Source organism: Phaethon aethereus (genome assembly GCF_964289735.1).
Source record: "Phaethon aethereus genome assembly, chromosome: 2".
Classification (NCBI taxonomy): Eukaryota; Metazoa; Chordata; class Aves; order Phaethontiformes; family Phaethontidae; genus Phaethon; species Phaethon aethereus.
The window spans coordinates 48,679,045-48,697,183 of record NC_138582.1 but is presented as its reverse complement, the minus strand read 5'-3'; the positions used below and the strand labels follow the sequence as shown (position 1 = coordinate 48,697,183).

Genomic DNA, 18,139 nt, shown 5'->3' with positions numbered 1-18,139 from the left:
TACTGCTGCCCCTCAGATATAACCTGTAATATTCTGATGGGAGCTACAGACACTGACATTCACTGTTTCTTGCTGTTGCTCCTATTGAACTAGAAAACACAAGCTGGCTCAGATGGCACACACCTTGTGATTTATTTGAAACACATTCAGACAAAACCTTTTCCACCCACACCAAAACAACAAGAAAACCAGAGGTGAAAACTCTTTTTTTGCCTCGAAGCTTCAAGAGGTATTGGAACATACACTGCTTTGGTTGGATTTAGCCTTCACAGAATTGCCTCTCTAGAAATTCAGGCCCATGATATTTCTGAGCTCTCCAAGACGGCCTCTAATTACAGCACAGGAAAATGTATCATCCGCTTAATAACAGATTCCCATGCCATAAAACTCTATCGCTCTTCAGTGATCATTTCACTTTACTTAGAAATAGATGAATACAGAAGGAGATTTATATGTGATAAGAGAAACATAGATTTATAAATATGGTTATAAAACATACAAATAGAACATCTATTCATAGTAATAGATACTTCCATGTACACTTGAATTAGTTTTGTGCTTGTTCCCTACTGTTTAATGAAATACACAACAGGGCCAACATACAACTCAATGCTAACTTTATTTTTAATAAATGCTGCTGGAAAAATAACCCTGGCAAGCTAAATCTCTGCTACTCCCTAAGCAGCCTTCCTAGCCCTCTACTCCCTGGATTTTTCCTCAGAACTGATTTCTGTTCACATCTGTGTTTACAGTCAGGGAGAAACAAATGGTAAAGCATCCACCACATACTCACATAGGCAAGAAAAGTAAGCAAAATTTTCCTGCCTTGAAGGGTGCTGAAGGGAGACGGTTTTCCCTCTGATCAGTAATAATGGAGGAGTCAGGAGAGTGATTTTCTCCTCATTTTTTCATTCAGGTTCAAAGTGCAGCTAATTGCATTATTCCCAAGAGGTCAGACAGCATGGGAGACTAGATTTCTTCCTGACCCACAAGAAAGGAATATCTTTAAAGAAACACATTATTATTCAGAGAAAGTCATTCTGCAGGGCAGGAACAGTTTAAAAACCAAATAGTTATTTTCCTTGTCTCTGTATACAAAGAAAAAAACTCAGATATTGGTACTGCTAACACCTACTCTCACCATCAGATGTGTGTACTTGATGGTGGGTTAAGTCTGGGGTCTTACTAGCTAGTCTGTTCATGCTCAGGTGTTAGCCAGCTCACCTATTACACAAGGTCCTTGTGTAACTTCAGCTATGAAGCAATGGCCTTTTGTGCTATTACACTATGCCAGTTTGGTGGGCCACATGCCTGATTTGGGACACCTCAGTTGTCCTTCCCCCTGAAGCCACATCACAGCATCCTCTTCCACTTAGAGAAGCTCATACCAATCACCTACAAAAACAGCAGACGCCCTAGAAGGCACCAAAGCCATCCTAAAAGAAAAGCCATAGATTGAACAGAACTGCTCCACAGATTACCAACTGGACTACTCAAAACCAGGCATTACACTGGAAGAGTATCCAAGAAACAGAAAAAGACTAATAGGCTACCACTACCCATCCAAGTCAATTGTCCATGCAGTAAAAGCTCTTCTCAAAGGAACCTGTTCTTCTGCATAGCCATGGCAGTGTTGGAGCTGCCTGTAAAAGGCTGGAAGGCTAGGAGTGTATGCAGTTTCCTAGGTGGTGAAGAATTATTTCTGAGAAAAAATAATTGTTTTACCATGTCTACCTTCTCCTTTGTAAAGCTGCATTTAAGTATGCTTCCATTGAAATCAACACTTTACAATGCCAACTGAGAGAATTAAATCCAAGAATCACCACAGAACTCTCTTTCTTAAATCACTGTGGAGAACTTGGCCAGGCTGTCGTCTTACTCTTCAAAATCCACCCATACCACATGCCTTTTAATGCTGTCACCACCATTTCCCCATCTCCTTGAGTAAGAAATCATTTTAAGCCCTTTTTTTTCCAGGAAGTGAATGGAAGCATGCTGCCGAGTAGCTGATTCAGAGAACAGAAAAGTATTTGTCCTTGCTAACAGGCTTTACAACATCCATGCCTTTAATTAAAATAGGGCATATTTGCAGGATATATAACAATATGTGCAACTGCAAGTCTGTGACTACAGATGTACAGGAATAACCAGGGGTTACAGTGTGATCCAGGAATCTAAGATGCACAGTTCCTAGAGAGCATCCATAACATCCTAGAATCGCAGAAATGTAGCAGAAAGAAGAAAGGAAGATACAGGAACACAAAGCTTTGCTAACTCACTGAATTAAAGCTTATCATCTCTGCATAAAGTGCACTGATAGTTTAATTAAAGAACCAGTTGCAATTTCAGCTCCCACATCAACTACTTTAGGATCAGTTCAGCTGCCCAGAACCTATTACAAAAACATGAAGGATGAAACCTTGTCTCCCCTGGAATTTGTAGAAATTCTTATCATTGATTTTAGTAAGGTTTTAATTGCACCTATCACGATCATCCTGGATACAATTTCTAAAAGCTAAGTCACTAAATCTCTAAGTTCTTTGAAACTTTTGGTAAAAATATGGTCCTTTAACAGTTAAATAAGAGGGATATTTTTTAAAAGTTACCAATTGCTTTTAGACAGACAGAAATCCTAGCTTTCTTTGGTAAAGAAGATGTATACAGACCTGTAAAGTATTCAAAGATTATTTACCGATTCTTCATACACCTACAAGGAGTCCTCTTAAAAGAGATTTAGCAGCACTGGCTGCTTCTATTTACTTTCTGCCTCTCTAGACCACCTGGCTGCTCTCAGTATTTGTACCATCTCCTCTTGAACAGGGTTTCTGCCATTATAGGTAATTCACATTAAAAGTTCAAGTCTTGTAGTTCTGTCACTCCATCCCCCCTTTGACAGGCTGCAGCATCAGCTCCCTTCAGAATAACCATCCAATAGACACTTAAACAGTGTGACATAAAAAATCCACTGCATGCCTTTGCCATTAAAATTTTAGTACACTTCGTATTTTGGTTCTTCTTGGAACAGCAACTTTGTGTAACTGAAATGTCATGTCTCTATTTTGTTTTCTTTGAAGAGGGGGAAAAAAAACACACCACACCTATTCCCTGTCTGTATCTCCTAATTTCTTTTCCCATCAAACCAGTAATAGCAATTATCGCTCCTAAGAATTTAGACTACTCTGTTGATATCATGCTTTTATTACAGTGTTTCTCAAAGCACAAAATCAAATTTTCTAATCAATTACTGCCCCAAAGTACCTATTACTGTTGCCTTACTTAAAAGCTGCTAGTGAACGACATGCTTTATTCTGGTTGATGATCTCATTTAAATCTCCATGCCAATGTCTATGCTTATGTGAAATCCAAGTTTCAGAGTATGAAAGCTAAACACAGGGGTTTGAACTCCACCTTCCAGTCAGAAATTATTCATTTTACAGAAGTTTAACAGTTTGTTTATAGCAGGGATCCGGGACAGCTGCTAACAAAGATCACTCTACCTTCTGCTTAGGGAACAAATCTCCCCAGGAAAGCACATGGGACACCAGGACTGGTAGAAGTTCAGTAGAAGCAGTCACCAGTTCTCTGGGAGATGCATTAAGCTCACTCCTCAATTCATTTCCCAAGAAAGCAGGCTTGTAAAAACTCTGAAATTAAACTGAAGCACGAAGGAAGGATTTCAGATACAAAGATGCAACTATCCCCATAACCAGGAACTTCTGCAGTACAGACTGATCTCAGGGCAGTGTTTCTGCTGGAAAACCACATTCCAGCTGCAAGACTAGTGCACTAGTGAGATTTTATCTGATAGAAATGGAGAAAATCTTCTTGAAGCTGACCTAAGACATCAATTTATCTTCATGTTGGTGCACCTAAGTCTGGAAATTGTATATTATATAAATTTGGATTCTTCCTTTATGTTAGCTTTTACCTGAATTCATTCTAATGGTAATGCCAACCCTTACAAATGAGGTTCGGGATTGGTTTCTCAGCATCACACACAATACAGCCCACAAAGGCAACTAAATAGGGTGTGCTCCTCCACATAATTTCCCAGAGTGGGTTTGAGTAGCCAATAAAGTCTGTCTGTCTGTCTGTCTGGAAGGGTGCTCCTTCCATGACCAGCACTGGTCAGTGCCCACCCGGCATGCAGCAGCGGAGAGACTGCTGGAGCCTCACACGTCTCCCAGCAAGCTGTTAACCAGTCACCAAGTACTAAATAGACTTGTAAAAGAGCCGGGCTGTATTTTAATCTGTGTTGGTGCTAAACGTAATTGGTCTTGTATTTTTCAGTCTCCAGTCCACCTGCAAACCATCACTTCTATCTTTCTCACAATAACCAGGCTATCGGCATTCACAAATACTTGGAGGACACCACTGGAGTTCAGCCCATCCTGAAAATTTCAGAATTATTATATCATTTCTTCCATCCTCTTATTAAGAAGTGCCAGGGATGGCATGCCCCTCTGCCTCAGAATAACAAATAAGGTTACTATTTGGCAACAGTAAATCAATTATTTGAAAACACCACAGATCTCAGGAAAATACATATAACCACTTCCTATGTGTTAAATATTACAAAACTATAGTACTGAAAAAGTACTACTCTCTTTTTGTAATCAAAGTATTTGCATGTGGTTAAAAAATTACTCCTAATTTTAAACATTCAGCATTACAAATATTTTATCAAACAAGAAACACTTTAAAGAAATTTCCATGAAAAAAAAATGTTTCACATGACAGCCCAGTGTCTCCAGGGAATTTCCTGTTCAGAAAAAAAATATTAATAGCTTCCTTAATTAAAATATAACACAGTGAAGAATTAATGGCTAAATTTAATTTTCTTTAAAGCACATTGTTTTACATTCCTTTTACTGAAATAAAAATGCTCTATTATATTATTCTATATTAAAAGTAATAGGAAAAAAAAATATGGGAGTGAATCCCTGCATACATTTTAATGGTAGTTATGAAAAAAACTACCTATACTGTAAGGAAGTAGATCAAATTAAATGGAGCAATCTGTGCACATAACCCCCGCTAAAGGCAACTGGTACATACAAAAGGATAAAATGGGTAAAGTGCCTGTACTGGAAAGCAAAACTAAATCCCTACAGCGGAATGCCCCTCCTTCATTTTGATGTTACAGAGAAACAGGAGGGAAAAATCTGAAAAATACTAAGAAAAGGGAAAAGAACAAATTAAAACAACCAAAACCAAACCAACGCTTTCAGAAAACCTGCTAAGCTCAGTTAACAAGGGCTTGCATAATGAAATCAAAAGCAAATTGGCTCCCTTCACTACCTGCGTAAGGAAGAGATAGCTTGGTTGGTCAGTTTTATTGCCAAAGTGACTATCTATTGACAGAGGACCTGCACAAAAGCGATGCTACCCGCAGACCCGTTTTGAAGGTGCAAAAGTACACAGGTCTGCAGCTAGCCTTTTACACAGGGTTAGGCTTCACTTACCACCATATTGCTGATATAAAAAAGAATGGCTGTGAATAGAGTGAATGGTCTGCAAGCGTTTTAGCATTACTTGTGAAAAGATAATTCTAATTTCTCAGCTATTATTGGCTGCAAGTATTCCCTGATGTAATTATGGAGTAATAGCTGAGAACTTGATTGTAACCAACAGTTAGTAGCTTGTTGCTAACAAGGCAAACATGACAAACAATTTTGTGGCAATTATTGTCATTACAAGCCACACTCAATTGTTCAAGGCAAGTGTAATAGAAAGTGACAGTTGTGCAGCTGGGAGGGTGGTGCGGGAAATGGGATTGTTCCCTGGTTGCAACACACCAGTCAGACTGTAGCAGAGAGTCTGCTCAATGCATAATTCATGTTTAATAATATTTTAGTCTCTAAAGAAAATTACAGTATAAGATAGAAAAACAAACAAAGACATGTCAAAGAAAAGAACACAAGTTATAAAAGATGAGAGAAGACACACAGAAGTAAAAAGGAGCGGGGAGAGACATTCAGCACAGCCAACTCACAAGATGCTTGGAACTAGCAAATGAAAACACAGTAACTCTACATATTAAAAGAGTCAGTTGTAAATGTAATCCATTTGCTACACTTCAGTGAGAGGGGTGTTCATGTCCAAATCCTGGTTTGAGACCCTTGTCTGTTAGGCAAGTCCACTGAGTTAGTGAGGTTCTGGTCTCAGCCATGCCTTCAGTTAACGACGTTAATATGGAGGCAGGAAGGAGCGCTCTCCATGGAGAGACACTGATGTTTAATTCATACCAAATTTGAGTTGTATAGAGAGTCAAAGGAAGATTTTCATCTATCGTACAATAACAGTGCCTCATGTATCAGCTCAGTGTTCTGATAACAATGCACATGTCAGCTGCCTTGTCAACAGCCAGTAGATTAAAATACTTGATTTGCTGAAAATTCCACCCAGCTCTCCTTAATGATGTTAAGGACTGAACGTTTCTAACACAGCTGCACCAACGTTTCAAGCCCTTGCAGAGGCTCAGTACAATGCATTATCACTGACATCGTAACTGCTCAAGTGTCATTACAGTGCCACTCGTAGTGCCTTTTGCACTCTAAAAAAGCCATTAAAACACCACTGAAACTAGATTTCCACAACTTTCTGGCTTTCTGTTCTTGTTTCACCATTTCCTTCCTCTTTCTTAAACATATTGGTTTGTGCAAATATTACATCAAAGCAAATCGAATGAGCCAAATCACCCCAGGTGTAGCTCCATGGACGCAAAATAATACTAGCACTATACACTGGGTTCTCAGGTCCACTTTAACTCTGCTTAGGTGAAGATGATACTAATTTTCTCAAATAGAGCAATATATTATAACTAACCCCTTGTCTAAAGAAACCTTTGTGGATTTTGACACGTGTAAAGTAACACTTCAGTGCAGCCCATAGACTTACTCAGAAACATGCATATGTGACTGTGCTGTCTTTTGCTTCATTCAGTAATGAAGCTGGTGCTTGCAAAAGGTGGCAAATTGACAGCTGCAGAGACAGGAGACCTTCTCTTAAACTCAGAACAGATTGCCAGGCAGTCGAAACAGAGTCCTTCCTCATTTTATCTTGCCAGCTTGTCTCAGCCCTCGTCTTGGGGATGCGGTTGTTGCCCTCATTCAGCCTGTGCTGCCTCTGCTCTATCTCCCAGAAGAGGAGAAAGGTAAAACCTGTTCATACAGGTGGGCTTTCCTCTTCAGGGAAATTGGAGCAAGATCACAAAAGACATGCATAAGGTGCTGTATTGCTAGTATTGCCTGGACGGTACTGTATTCCTCTCTTCTTTTCACTGCCATGAGACAGGCAGGTACTTAGATCTCTTCCAGAAGACTTGTATTTATTGTTTCACCCTCAGTCATAAGAAGTGAGATTATTGCCCAAAATGTTGCAAGTTTCACTGGCTCAAGCAAGACTGGAAGGTCTGACTATATCACAAAATTCAGTCAGCTCTCCTGGCCCTAGCTCGAATGTAATTTTAAATGGTCTGCCATTTCACCAAAAAAAAGTAAAGTAGCAATTGTTTTTCTATACTCTTTATAAGTTAACAGTGCTACCTCCTTCATTCTTAATCAGCCCAAACCCTCGCTATTAAGCAAAAATTACCTTTTGCTTTAGAGTAAAATGCTTATTAACTTCACATGTCCAATGTTTGGTATACTGTATAAGCATAATAAGCAATTTTTATAGTATTATAGCTCTGTTAGTATGGATCTAAAAACTGCAAATAAAACCAGTCAAGCTACAGAAAATCCCCAAAATGAAAAGTCTTTCTGAAAGTATATCGGGAAAATGCATGTAGGAAAACTGGCAGGCTGCTTTTTATTTTATTTTTAATATTGTTACTAAACCTTTATGACTTCATGTGGTAATTTCACTCCACCCCATACACCACAGAAATGTCAGGTGCTTTGTTTTGAAGCCTAAAGAAGTCAAGCTTTTAAGTAGACGACGCCCAAACTTTGCAAACATTTCAGCTAATCTTCAGTGGCCCTTTACTGAAGCCAAGTGGATTTAGACCATATACAAAACAAGCATATTTGTAAAACCTTTCAGTGCTTGAACAGAAATTAAAGGCACAATACCCATTAACGTAAATTGATTTTATAAATCAATGTAAAATAACATTTCCACTGAAAAGTCTTAATTAGCAGCAAAAAGGTTGCCATGGGTTTAGTGCTGGGAATCGTCTGTTCTTATGTTGGCTTTGTTACCACTCACTTTACTCAACACCAAAAGCAGGGCCAAAACAGCAAAGATGATTTACTCCAATAAGCTCCTTCACCAATCTGTCTTCACTTTGGCCTGCAGTTGGTGTTCAAACCCAGACATGTCACTTAAATTACTTTGTGGAAAAAGAGAAGTCACTATTTTAAGACACGGAGTCCAGGTTTTAGTGGAATAAAGACAAAAGCAGAAAGAAGTATAACAATACAACCCATTGAGAATGGGAAGATGGATTAAACACTTGGCTTGGACTCAGTTCAGAGAGAATAAACCCACGGCAAGCATGCATACAGCAAACTGCATCCTTGCACAGACACACAGTTTTGACAAGTTAATCAGCTGATGTTAGTGTTTCAGGTGAAGCTGTTGAGTAAAGATTATAGCTTCGACACAGAAAACAGGTATTTAGATGACTGACTCCAATACTTGTACCTACCACAAACACCAAATGAGTGAAGGGAATAGTTAATGTGAACAACCACATCTCCTACATCAATATTGTGGAAAGCCTGGCAATTTGAACACATCAGGGAAAGAGAACTGGCACCATACAAATGACCACAAACTACTTGAAGGCATAATCCTTCATTGCATTATAGGACTATTGCTCAATTTTTTATACATTGAAAAAAACACAACCAGGAAAAGCCTATTAGTAATCTCCACATCGATGATGATAGCACAACGCCCATCAAAGGTTGAATCGTGACATATGTTCTCATATCTAGACTGCAAGGACAAGTTCTATATAAATATGTATAAACATGTAACTATCATTTTCTAAAAAGTAGATTGAAGAGAACAATGGCTCAATGTCCGGATGGAGATCAGTGATGAGTGGTGTCTCTCAGGGGTCTGTATTGGGATCATTATTGTTTAATATCTTCATCAATGACATAGTGGGATTGTGTACACCCTCAGCAAGTTTGCAGATGACACCAAGCTGAGTGCTGCATCCAGAGAGACCTAGACAAGCTCTAGGAATGGGCCCATGTGAACCTCATGAGGTTCAACAAGGCCAAGTGTAGGGTCCTGCAACTGGGTCGGGGCAACCCCCGGTATCAATACAGGCTGGGGGATGAAGGGATTGAGAGCAGCTCTGCTGAGAAGGACTTGGGGGTTCTGGTGGATGAAAAGCTGGACTTGAGCTGGCAATGTGTGCTCTCAGCCCAGAAGGCCAACCACATCCTGCGCTGCATCATGTCCTGGTTTCAGCCAGGATAGAGCTGGTTTTCTTCACAGAAGCTAGTGTGAGACTGTGTTTCGGATTTGGGATGAGAAACTGTTGATAACGTGCTGATGTTTTGGGTTGTTGCTGAGCAGTCAAGGACAGTCCAGCTTCTTGTGCCAGCCTGCCAGCAAGCAGGCTGGGGGTGCACGGGAAGCTGGGAGGGGACACAGCCGGGACAGCTGACCCAGACTGGCCAAAGAGATATTCCCTACCGTACGACGTCATGCCCAGTACATAAACTGGAGCTGGCCGGGGGGGCGGAAATCGCTGCTCGGGGACGGGCTGCCGATCACCGGGTGGTGAGCAATTGCTGTATTGGGCATCACTTGTTCTTGTACATTCCTTTGTTGGTATTATCATTGTTGTTTCCTTCTTTCTTTCTGTCCTATTAAACCGTGTTTATCTCAACCCACGAGGTTTTTTTTCCTAATTCTCTCCCCCGTCCCACTGTGGGCGAGGGAGTGAGTGAGCGGCTGCGTGGTGCTTAGTTGCCGGCTGGGGCTAAACCACAACAATCAAAAGCAGCGTGGCCAGCAGGTTGAGACAGGTGATTCTGCCCCTCTACTCCGCTCTGGTGAGACCCCACCTGGAGTCCTGCGTCCAGCTCTGGAGCCCTCAGCACAGGAAAGACATGGACCTGTTGGAGCGGGCCCAGAGGAGGGCCACAAAAACAATCAGAGGGATGGAACACCTCTCCTATGAGGACAGGCTGAGAGAGCTGGTGTTGCTCAGCCTGGAGAAGAGAAGGCTCTGGGAAGACCTTACTGCAGGCTTTCTGTACTTAAAAAGGGCTTATAAGAAAAATGGGAACTGACAGTTTAGCAGGGCCTATTGCAATAGGAGAAGAGGTAATGGCTTTAAACTAAAAGAGGGTAGATTTAGACTAGATATAAGGAAGACATTTTTCACAGTGAGGGTGGTGAAACACCAGAAGATGCTGCCCCAAGAAGCGGTAGATGCCCCATCCCTGGAAACATTCAAGGTCAGGTTGGACGGGGCTCTGAGCAACCTGGTCTAGTTGAAAATGTCCCTGCTCACTGCAGGGGGGCTGGGCTAGATGATCTTTAAGGGTCCCTTCCAGCCCAAACTATTCTATAATCCTATGATTCTATAGTCCCTCCATCCACATCCAGACAAAGAACTGATACGTTTTGGTGTACCTCAGTACAGTGAGAAATACTGAAAATAAATGAATTCTGCATCTTGCATTGAGCTACAGTCAAAAAGTCTCATCCCTGATTTTTGATAGCTCACGTAGTGAAAACCAAAAAAATTCAACATAAAATTTATCTTGTTACTTCTAGAGTTGTGCATGGTCTTAATTTCCTCTAATCAGAGCATCCCCCTACACCTCTCATGTCTTGGTAACTAATGAACTGCCACAGCAAAGGAGCAAACACACTCAGCCGTTCTGCACAGCGGACAGGCAAAGGCAGTAAGCGTCCCATTTTCTCTCAGGGCGGATGCTCTTGTTGCCCCTCTGACAGACCTATCTAGAGGTCAGTTTTCACTACAAAAATCATTTTTGTAGAGGGCAAAGCACTAATTAAAAAAAAGACAAGCTCCTTTATTTCCAACTCAGTTTGCAAACCTTGCCTGCTGTCTGTGGTCTGAGACAAGGGCAGTAGGGTTTGATCCAGCAACATCAGGGTCCCTAGAGTGTTATTAGGAGACAGGAGAATTAAAGACAGCTCTCAAGTGGGAGCTTCGCCCTAGATGAGTGGTATGCAGGGCTCACTCCAAAGAACCAGCTTAGGACAAAGGAGCTGTAGCGTATATAGGGAAGCAAGAAAATAGGGGCAAGCAAAGGGAGAGGGGGGCAAAGGGAAAGGAACACACCAGCAATTTGCAGCCCTATTATCCAGCTGGCTGCCAGGGAAAGCAGCTCTGAGGCACTGCCAACCAGATAGCCTTACCCCCATTCCCAGCTGGGGAATGAACCGACTGTAAATTAGAGCTGCTTTCCTTTCCTAACTCCCCAGGGAAGAGCAGCAGCTCTTTTCCAACTCCTCCCCCATCGTTGCAGCAGCCCTGCAGGTGCTCAGGATGCTATTTTCAGCCATTCACCAGCAGGTGTGACTCAAGGCCCTGTTATTTAAAAGCGTACAAAGGCTAATTTGAAGTGGGAACTGTCCTTCATATTATTATGGCAACTTCAGTACTACAGATACAATTCACCAACTCTCCCCACTTTTCCTTTCTTCCTCAATTCCCTGTTTCCTTTCAACTTAATATGCTTTATATAAGGAATCTTGTGAAGCCTCAATACATTTGCGGAGCCCAGGACTTTTGTGCAGTACCAGCACCCATCTACTGTGAGCAAATACACGCCTCCCCTCTCTCTGCCCTCCTTCTCAGCATCTTTCCTACCTACCATGATGTTTCTGGATAAAGAAGTCTATTGCTTTCAGATGATACTGTTGGCTGCCCTCATATTTGCCTTTATTCTATTTAGGTTCAAACAACCTAACCATGAGAAACAGAAAACACAGAGTGCTAGACTGAAGACACCAAGAAACCTCAGGTCAAATTTTCTAGTATGAGCTCTGCAATGGAGTCCCAAAGCTAAATGCCTGTCTAAATACAATGCAGGTATAGCCCCACGGGAAGAGGGTATGAAGCATCTTATACCTTTTATGTAGATAGTGTCAGCATTCCACTATGTTTTGAAAAACTGAACTGAAAGAGGAGCCTCCATCTACCCCTCAGTGGCATGGCCCAGCTCACTATTACATTCCTCTAGGGTACACAGGCTCTGTTTATACCCTAGTACCAAATCAGTTGAAATCCATGGGAAAAAAAACAATAAACGTCCCACAATACTCTCATATCACCTCACATGGAAAGCCAGGTAAGCAAAGTGATAGATCACATCACCTTTAGGTACACTGGAGCTGTCACTGATCCACTCCAGACAGCACCTTTCCTTTAGCAAATCATTCTCCCAATGAGGGCATGCTTAGGGCAGCAGAAGACCTGTGCTGTCCCATTCCACCACAGACACCATTCCCAACCGTGTGCGCACAGGCAACTGTACTCAGCAGTAAGTTTTCACCTGCCAGAATGCAGCAAAGGCATTTCAGACCGGTCAAGTGCCAAGTGTCTATCTGTAGATCAAATGTGGTGGCTGACATAAACTCTCATGGACATACAGAATGTTTGAGGGAAGGGAGCAGGAATCACTGTAGATATACAAATTCATGCTTTGGTGATGATTTTGGTGTGCGTGCGCTGTAATTAAGTATTAGATTTGTAAAATTTTACAGCGGAGGCTGTGATGACGAAAGGGATTGTACTGTCAAGTTCATTTATGTTCCCTTTTGTCTTCCCTCCTTCCTGTTCCTGCTTCCATCTCTCAATCCCTGTCTTCATTTTCTTCCAGTCTTTTTTCCTGCCCTCTCCTATCATTCTTCTTTCCCCCTTTCTCTAAATTTTTTCAGTTTCTCCTTCAGCCTCTTCTCCCCTATCTGAAAAAGCAGTGTTGCTATAACTAGCCACACTCAGGTTTGCTACCTGACAACAGCTAGCACAGGAAAAGCATGAGCAAGAAGAGCTGCTATTTCAAATCTCTCTATCAGCGGATGCTTTAGCCAGAAAATGTAGCAAAAAATAGGATTGTGTTAGGAAGGTAAGTACCATCTGGGAGGAAGGGAAGGAAAGCTGAGAGATTTAAAGCAATTCTGTAAGATCACACTACTTGTAGTTCAAAGGCCACGGTGCATTTATCTCCCATACATTTTAAATAGCAAGTGACAGATTTGCAGCATTTTATCAGTCGTACTTATGTTCTAATATGATTAGATGTGGCACATGAATCTGGTTGTGGCAGGTATTAAGACATGTATGACAGGCATTTCTTCATAGGTTACTGTACTGAGCTATAATTTTTATTTCAGACATATACATGCACATAATTACTATTAAGAAATACTCTATATATGTGAAACAGATTGAGTAGATAGATAGGTAAGGAAAAACTTCTAAAGCACAGTTTTGCACTGAAAGCCAGATACATCAAAATGGCACCTTCCAAAGTATCCCTGAAAACTCTAATTTAGCAGTATTATTATATTAACCCTGAAAAGTCAAACTGCAACAGGAAAATGAACTGGCTTTCCCTGCATCTTGTGCATCAGAATTGCTCCTTTAGTAACATACATAGATAGAAATTAAGTCAAAAGTTGCACAAATTTTGTGATAGCTTGAGGACACTCAGACAAAAGGCAGCTGTGGTTAGAATCTGGCCTACCAAATTATCATAGACATCCTCCTCCTTTATTTGTCCAGAGAGCAACACAGCAGAAGGTCCTACCCACCACCAGATCCTATCAGCCACTCTGTAGCACACCCATTCTCACCTTAAATAGCTAGCAACTGACCACAATGCATAAAGCCAAAAGAATTCAGCTTAACTGTCAAATCCTTAGTCAACTACTTAGTGTTCAGGAGAAATATAAGAAGCACTTCTGAATCGGCACATATGGCCAGGAAATTATGGAGTGACAAACACAGAATACCAGTGTGTTGTTTGTAACAGCGATAGAATAGACCTGCCCTTGGGTGCTGGGCGTTCACGCGCCACTCATGAGCCACTGTTGCAGGCTGTAGTGGACAGGCTCTTTGTGAGCTCTGTAGCCAGGGAGAAAATTAATTCCAAACCAGGCCCATCTAACTAGTTCTATAACAAGGGCTGAAATCAAAGAGTACATATCCACGCATCTTCTATGCGAAGTAAAACTTCCATCTCTTTCACCAACAAATTAGTTTTGTGCTGTAACTAACCTAGAAATAATTAACATTCAAATTTACAATGCTGCTCGTTCTGTGTTTTCTTCTTTTACCTCTATTTCCCTATCAGAGTTTGTCTTTTTCTTCCTTCCTTCTGAATATCACATCCCAATTCCTAGCTCTCAAATAACCATGTTCTGTCACACCCCTCTCCCTCATTTCAACCAGTAAAAACAACTTTCTCAGCCTTATGGGTTGCCTCAGAAAGGTCTGAGTTTCATTTCCTTCTATGCCTGTGGATGGTCACGCTACATATATAAAAATAGTAAAATAATAATACTTCACATATAGTGGTCTAAGCATTCACCTGTTGCCTAAGCAACAAATAAATTAACCTGCAAAAAAATCCAACTTCATCCTCTTCATGCTGAGACACAGGGAACATGTATTTCAAATTACCTAATGAAACACACTATGAAGAAAAGGACACAGCAGGTACTAAATGAAGGCACAGAATGGGAAAAAGACAAGGCAATACCGCATTTTCTGTACAAAACAAGAGCCTTACCATCCTGCTGGCCCTGGAGGTTCTGAGGACTTTGCATTCTCTCTTCCAGGTTTGAGCTGAGGTCGGAGTTCACAGCTGACATCCTAGTCGAGTCACTCATATCAAACTCATCACTTTCTATAGAGCTTTCATCCTGCAAATGGAAAGTTTCAGAGACATGCTGAGAACATCCCACTTTATACATGCAGTTCACTCGTTCCCATTTGTTTCACTCACACCTGGTGTGTAGTATAATCATGCTAAATCTTTGTGTATGTAAGCAAACAAGCAGAGCACATAAAGAACAGCAAGTAAAACACAGCTGACAAATGCAATTTATTCAACTGTGAGGATACTCCATCACCACACTCTCGTAACTGTTTCCACAGTATTTTGGAAAAGAGGGCTAGTAACTACAGACCCCATAACAAGTTCTCACTATTGAAATTTGGTTCAGGACAGCTCTCCGCATTCTCTGTCTGAATCCTCTACCTTTCCCAAGTGAGGTCGGTAACCCCGTGACGACCGCTCACAGTAAGATATTTCTGAAGGACAACTTGACCTAATATGAATCCACGACCAAATTCTCTTGACATGATGTCATCCTTACACTGCTACTGTGTTTAAAGAAGCATCTGTGAAAATTATAAAGCTTATAAAAGTTCTGAGCATGTTCAAATGACAGTCAATGGCAAACCAAAGTAATATAATCACATGAGAATCGTTTCTAATTTACTTTACCTTATATATCTTTTATATTTATCCATCAAGTCTAATTACAGAGCATCTGCTAGGGATGATAGCAGAGGGCAAAAAGTAAAAGTCCCAAGCAAATATTTTGTCCTCATTTATAAAAGCAAAGCAGTTTTGGACCTAGTCCAGAAAATGTTCACATACATGTTTAACATCACTTGTTTCAGTCCCACTCATGGATAAAAAATAAGTATCCGTAAGTCTTGCTCTGTAAGCTGCTGAGGCAACATACAAACCTAAGATGACATATTTTCAATAACAACTTTTCTGAGATAATTATTCCTGTTATGAAGAAAAGCATTTTAAAGAACATAGAGAAAAATACAGCAAATAATTTTGTATTTTTATATTTGTATTTTTTATAATTTGTAATTTTTTGCCCAGGAAGGTGGTGGAGTCACCATCACTGGAAGTGTTCAGAAAATGTGTAGACATGGCACTTCAGGACATGGTTTAGTGGGCATGGTGGTGTTGGGCTGATGATTGGACTTGATGATCTTAAAGGTCTTTTCCAACCTTAATGATTCTGTGATTGTATCCCCTGAAGGTCAGTTTAAAATACTTATTCCAATTAATACTTTTTTTTTAAAAACAAAAACAGAGCTGACAGGATTCTGACTATTTTTCTGGGTTGCTCACCAGAATTGACCTAGAAAAATAGCTATCTTTAGAATATGATTTACTGTGTATTTGTTGTGTACTGGTTTGTACAGATACTAATACAGCTGCTTTCTTCTTTCTGAGTGCTTGGCCCTTAAATCAATTCCTCTCTTGGGTCTCAGTGATGTTTCCAGCTTGCATGGGCATTTCTCTCATTTTCAGAAGGCAAGTTCCCTGCAGTCAAGACTCTTGTTAAACGGGGATGAAGTACTGCCAAATGCCATTCAGGAGTGAGACGCAAGGTGATACTGCTCTGCGCTGTCACACCAGGACAATGACAAATAATGAAAAAACATACCTGTTCTCAAAGTTTTGCAAAAAAATAAATGGAAGAGTGAGGGCTTCTCTAGCAGGCACCTGTCTGCCTTGCCCAGGTAAGGTGGGAACACCCCAGTTACAGCAGCAGCAAATACCCAAACGCTGCCCTCACACAAGAACCATGGTGCCCACTAGCCTCCTGCCCCAGACAGACGGGGCCGAGGCACATGCTGAACTGGTTCTGAGGCTCAGGGAAAACACACACTGCTTGTTCACAGAGCAAGATCAGAACACAAACTCCCCCAGACCTTCTGGAAAGCTGTGCCTCTGTTAAAACACAGTGGTATTTCTCATTGAATCCTGCAGGAATCAGCAAACAGCAGCTTACGTTTTCCAATTCTGAGGTTAGGCAATCTGTATGGGCTCCCAGAAAGGGAGTTCTGGCTATCCAACACTTGCATAGCTATAAAACAACACACATGGGCAGCGTACAGTGCTGTGTTTGCCTACAGCACTCTGCAGAATATCTCCACCTCTCTCCCCAAACTTTGTAAACATTTATCTGAATCTACATGACACACAGGCACGAGGATAGGAGCTGCGAGCAATAGAGCTGTAAACTCCCCCAGAGTGATGAATTCCCGTTAGATGAAGCCTGTTTCCCTTTCATCGGTGGCCTCAGCTTAAAAACGACGAATTGAGGATGAGAGAATTAGGAGGCTTTCAGTCACTGTGCTAGTTAGTTGTGGCATCCAAGTTTACTCTTGTCTCAATTCCACCCCCTCCACAAGAATACATATGATGAAACCTTGGAAACAGAGCCTTCCTACAAACCCAATCATGTGTTGTAAGTGCATTAAATAGTTTGAATGTATGCACCAAAAATCTTCCTGCTTCGTACTGTGCCATTTTCATTGCCATTTTGTTCTGAGTGCAACAAATGTATACCCCAAAGGAAGAAGAAATTCTTAGTAGAACTCAACTCTCAACTGCCTTGAGAAAAGATGTAAAGATTATCTTAAGAACTTTTCTTGTGTCCATTCTGCCCTGGCAAAGACATTATTACTAAAACACATCAAAAATTACTTTTGTCTTCATAAATCCAGTGCTGCAAACATCTCATACACAGTACCATTAGAGCTGCAAAACAGCTGGGCAGGGAGATAGCAACCAATGGTGCTTCCTGCTGCCACCATATCATCTCCACTGGTTCACCTAGATGAAAACTGGTTTAATGCAAATTTCAGTCATCAAACCAGAAAGACTGCACCTAAATATTCAGGCTGTAGAGGCACTGTGGCAGGTAGCCCTGATCCAGCATGAGCCCTTGACCCTGTTGTGTGAGGAGTAATTCTCAAAGGGAGGAAGTGGAAAAACCAAGGACTACTTTAACTCCAAAGGCTGCTGCAGGGATAAAGCCTCTTCTGTCCTGCTGGTTGAAACCCTGCTGCCAGATTCCTGAAAAGGGACAGAGGGGGGACTCAACAGGAAGGAAAGATGACCAAGCTGTATTTGTGCATGAAGGACTCAAAGACCGGGGGATCTCTCCCCACACCCTCCACAATTAAAAAAAAAGGCAAAAGCTAAACAAGGATCCTGAAGAGTGATGAAATCCCCATTCTATGGGGTGTTGAATAATTCCTAAATCTTGACCAATAGCCCACATCTACTTATTATGAAACAAATCTGTCTGACTCCACAGAAGTCAGGAGTCGGTCAGGGTCTTTGACATAATCCAGCTGCTA

The 18,139-nt window shown here is 41.2% G+C and overlaps 1 protein-coding gene across 4 annotated transcripts in view; it reads right to left on the bottom strand.

Moving 5' to 3' along the window:
* Nucleotides 1-18,139, bottom strand: part of NOL4 (nucleolar protein 4) — a gene marked incomplete at its 3' end in the record, with an annotated part of 203,785 nt that overhangs the window by 133,884 nt on the left and 51,762 nt on the right. For all 4 annotated transcript variants that reach the window (XM_082015263.1, XM_082015264.1, XM_082015265.1 and 1 more), the window contains exon 5: nucleotides 14,745-14,877. In XM_082015263.1, coding sequence (XP_081871389.1) covers nucleotides 14,745-14,877 — 133 coding nt within the window. The remainder of the gene's footprint in view (nucleotides 1-14,744; nucleotides 14,878-18,139) is intronic.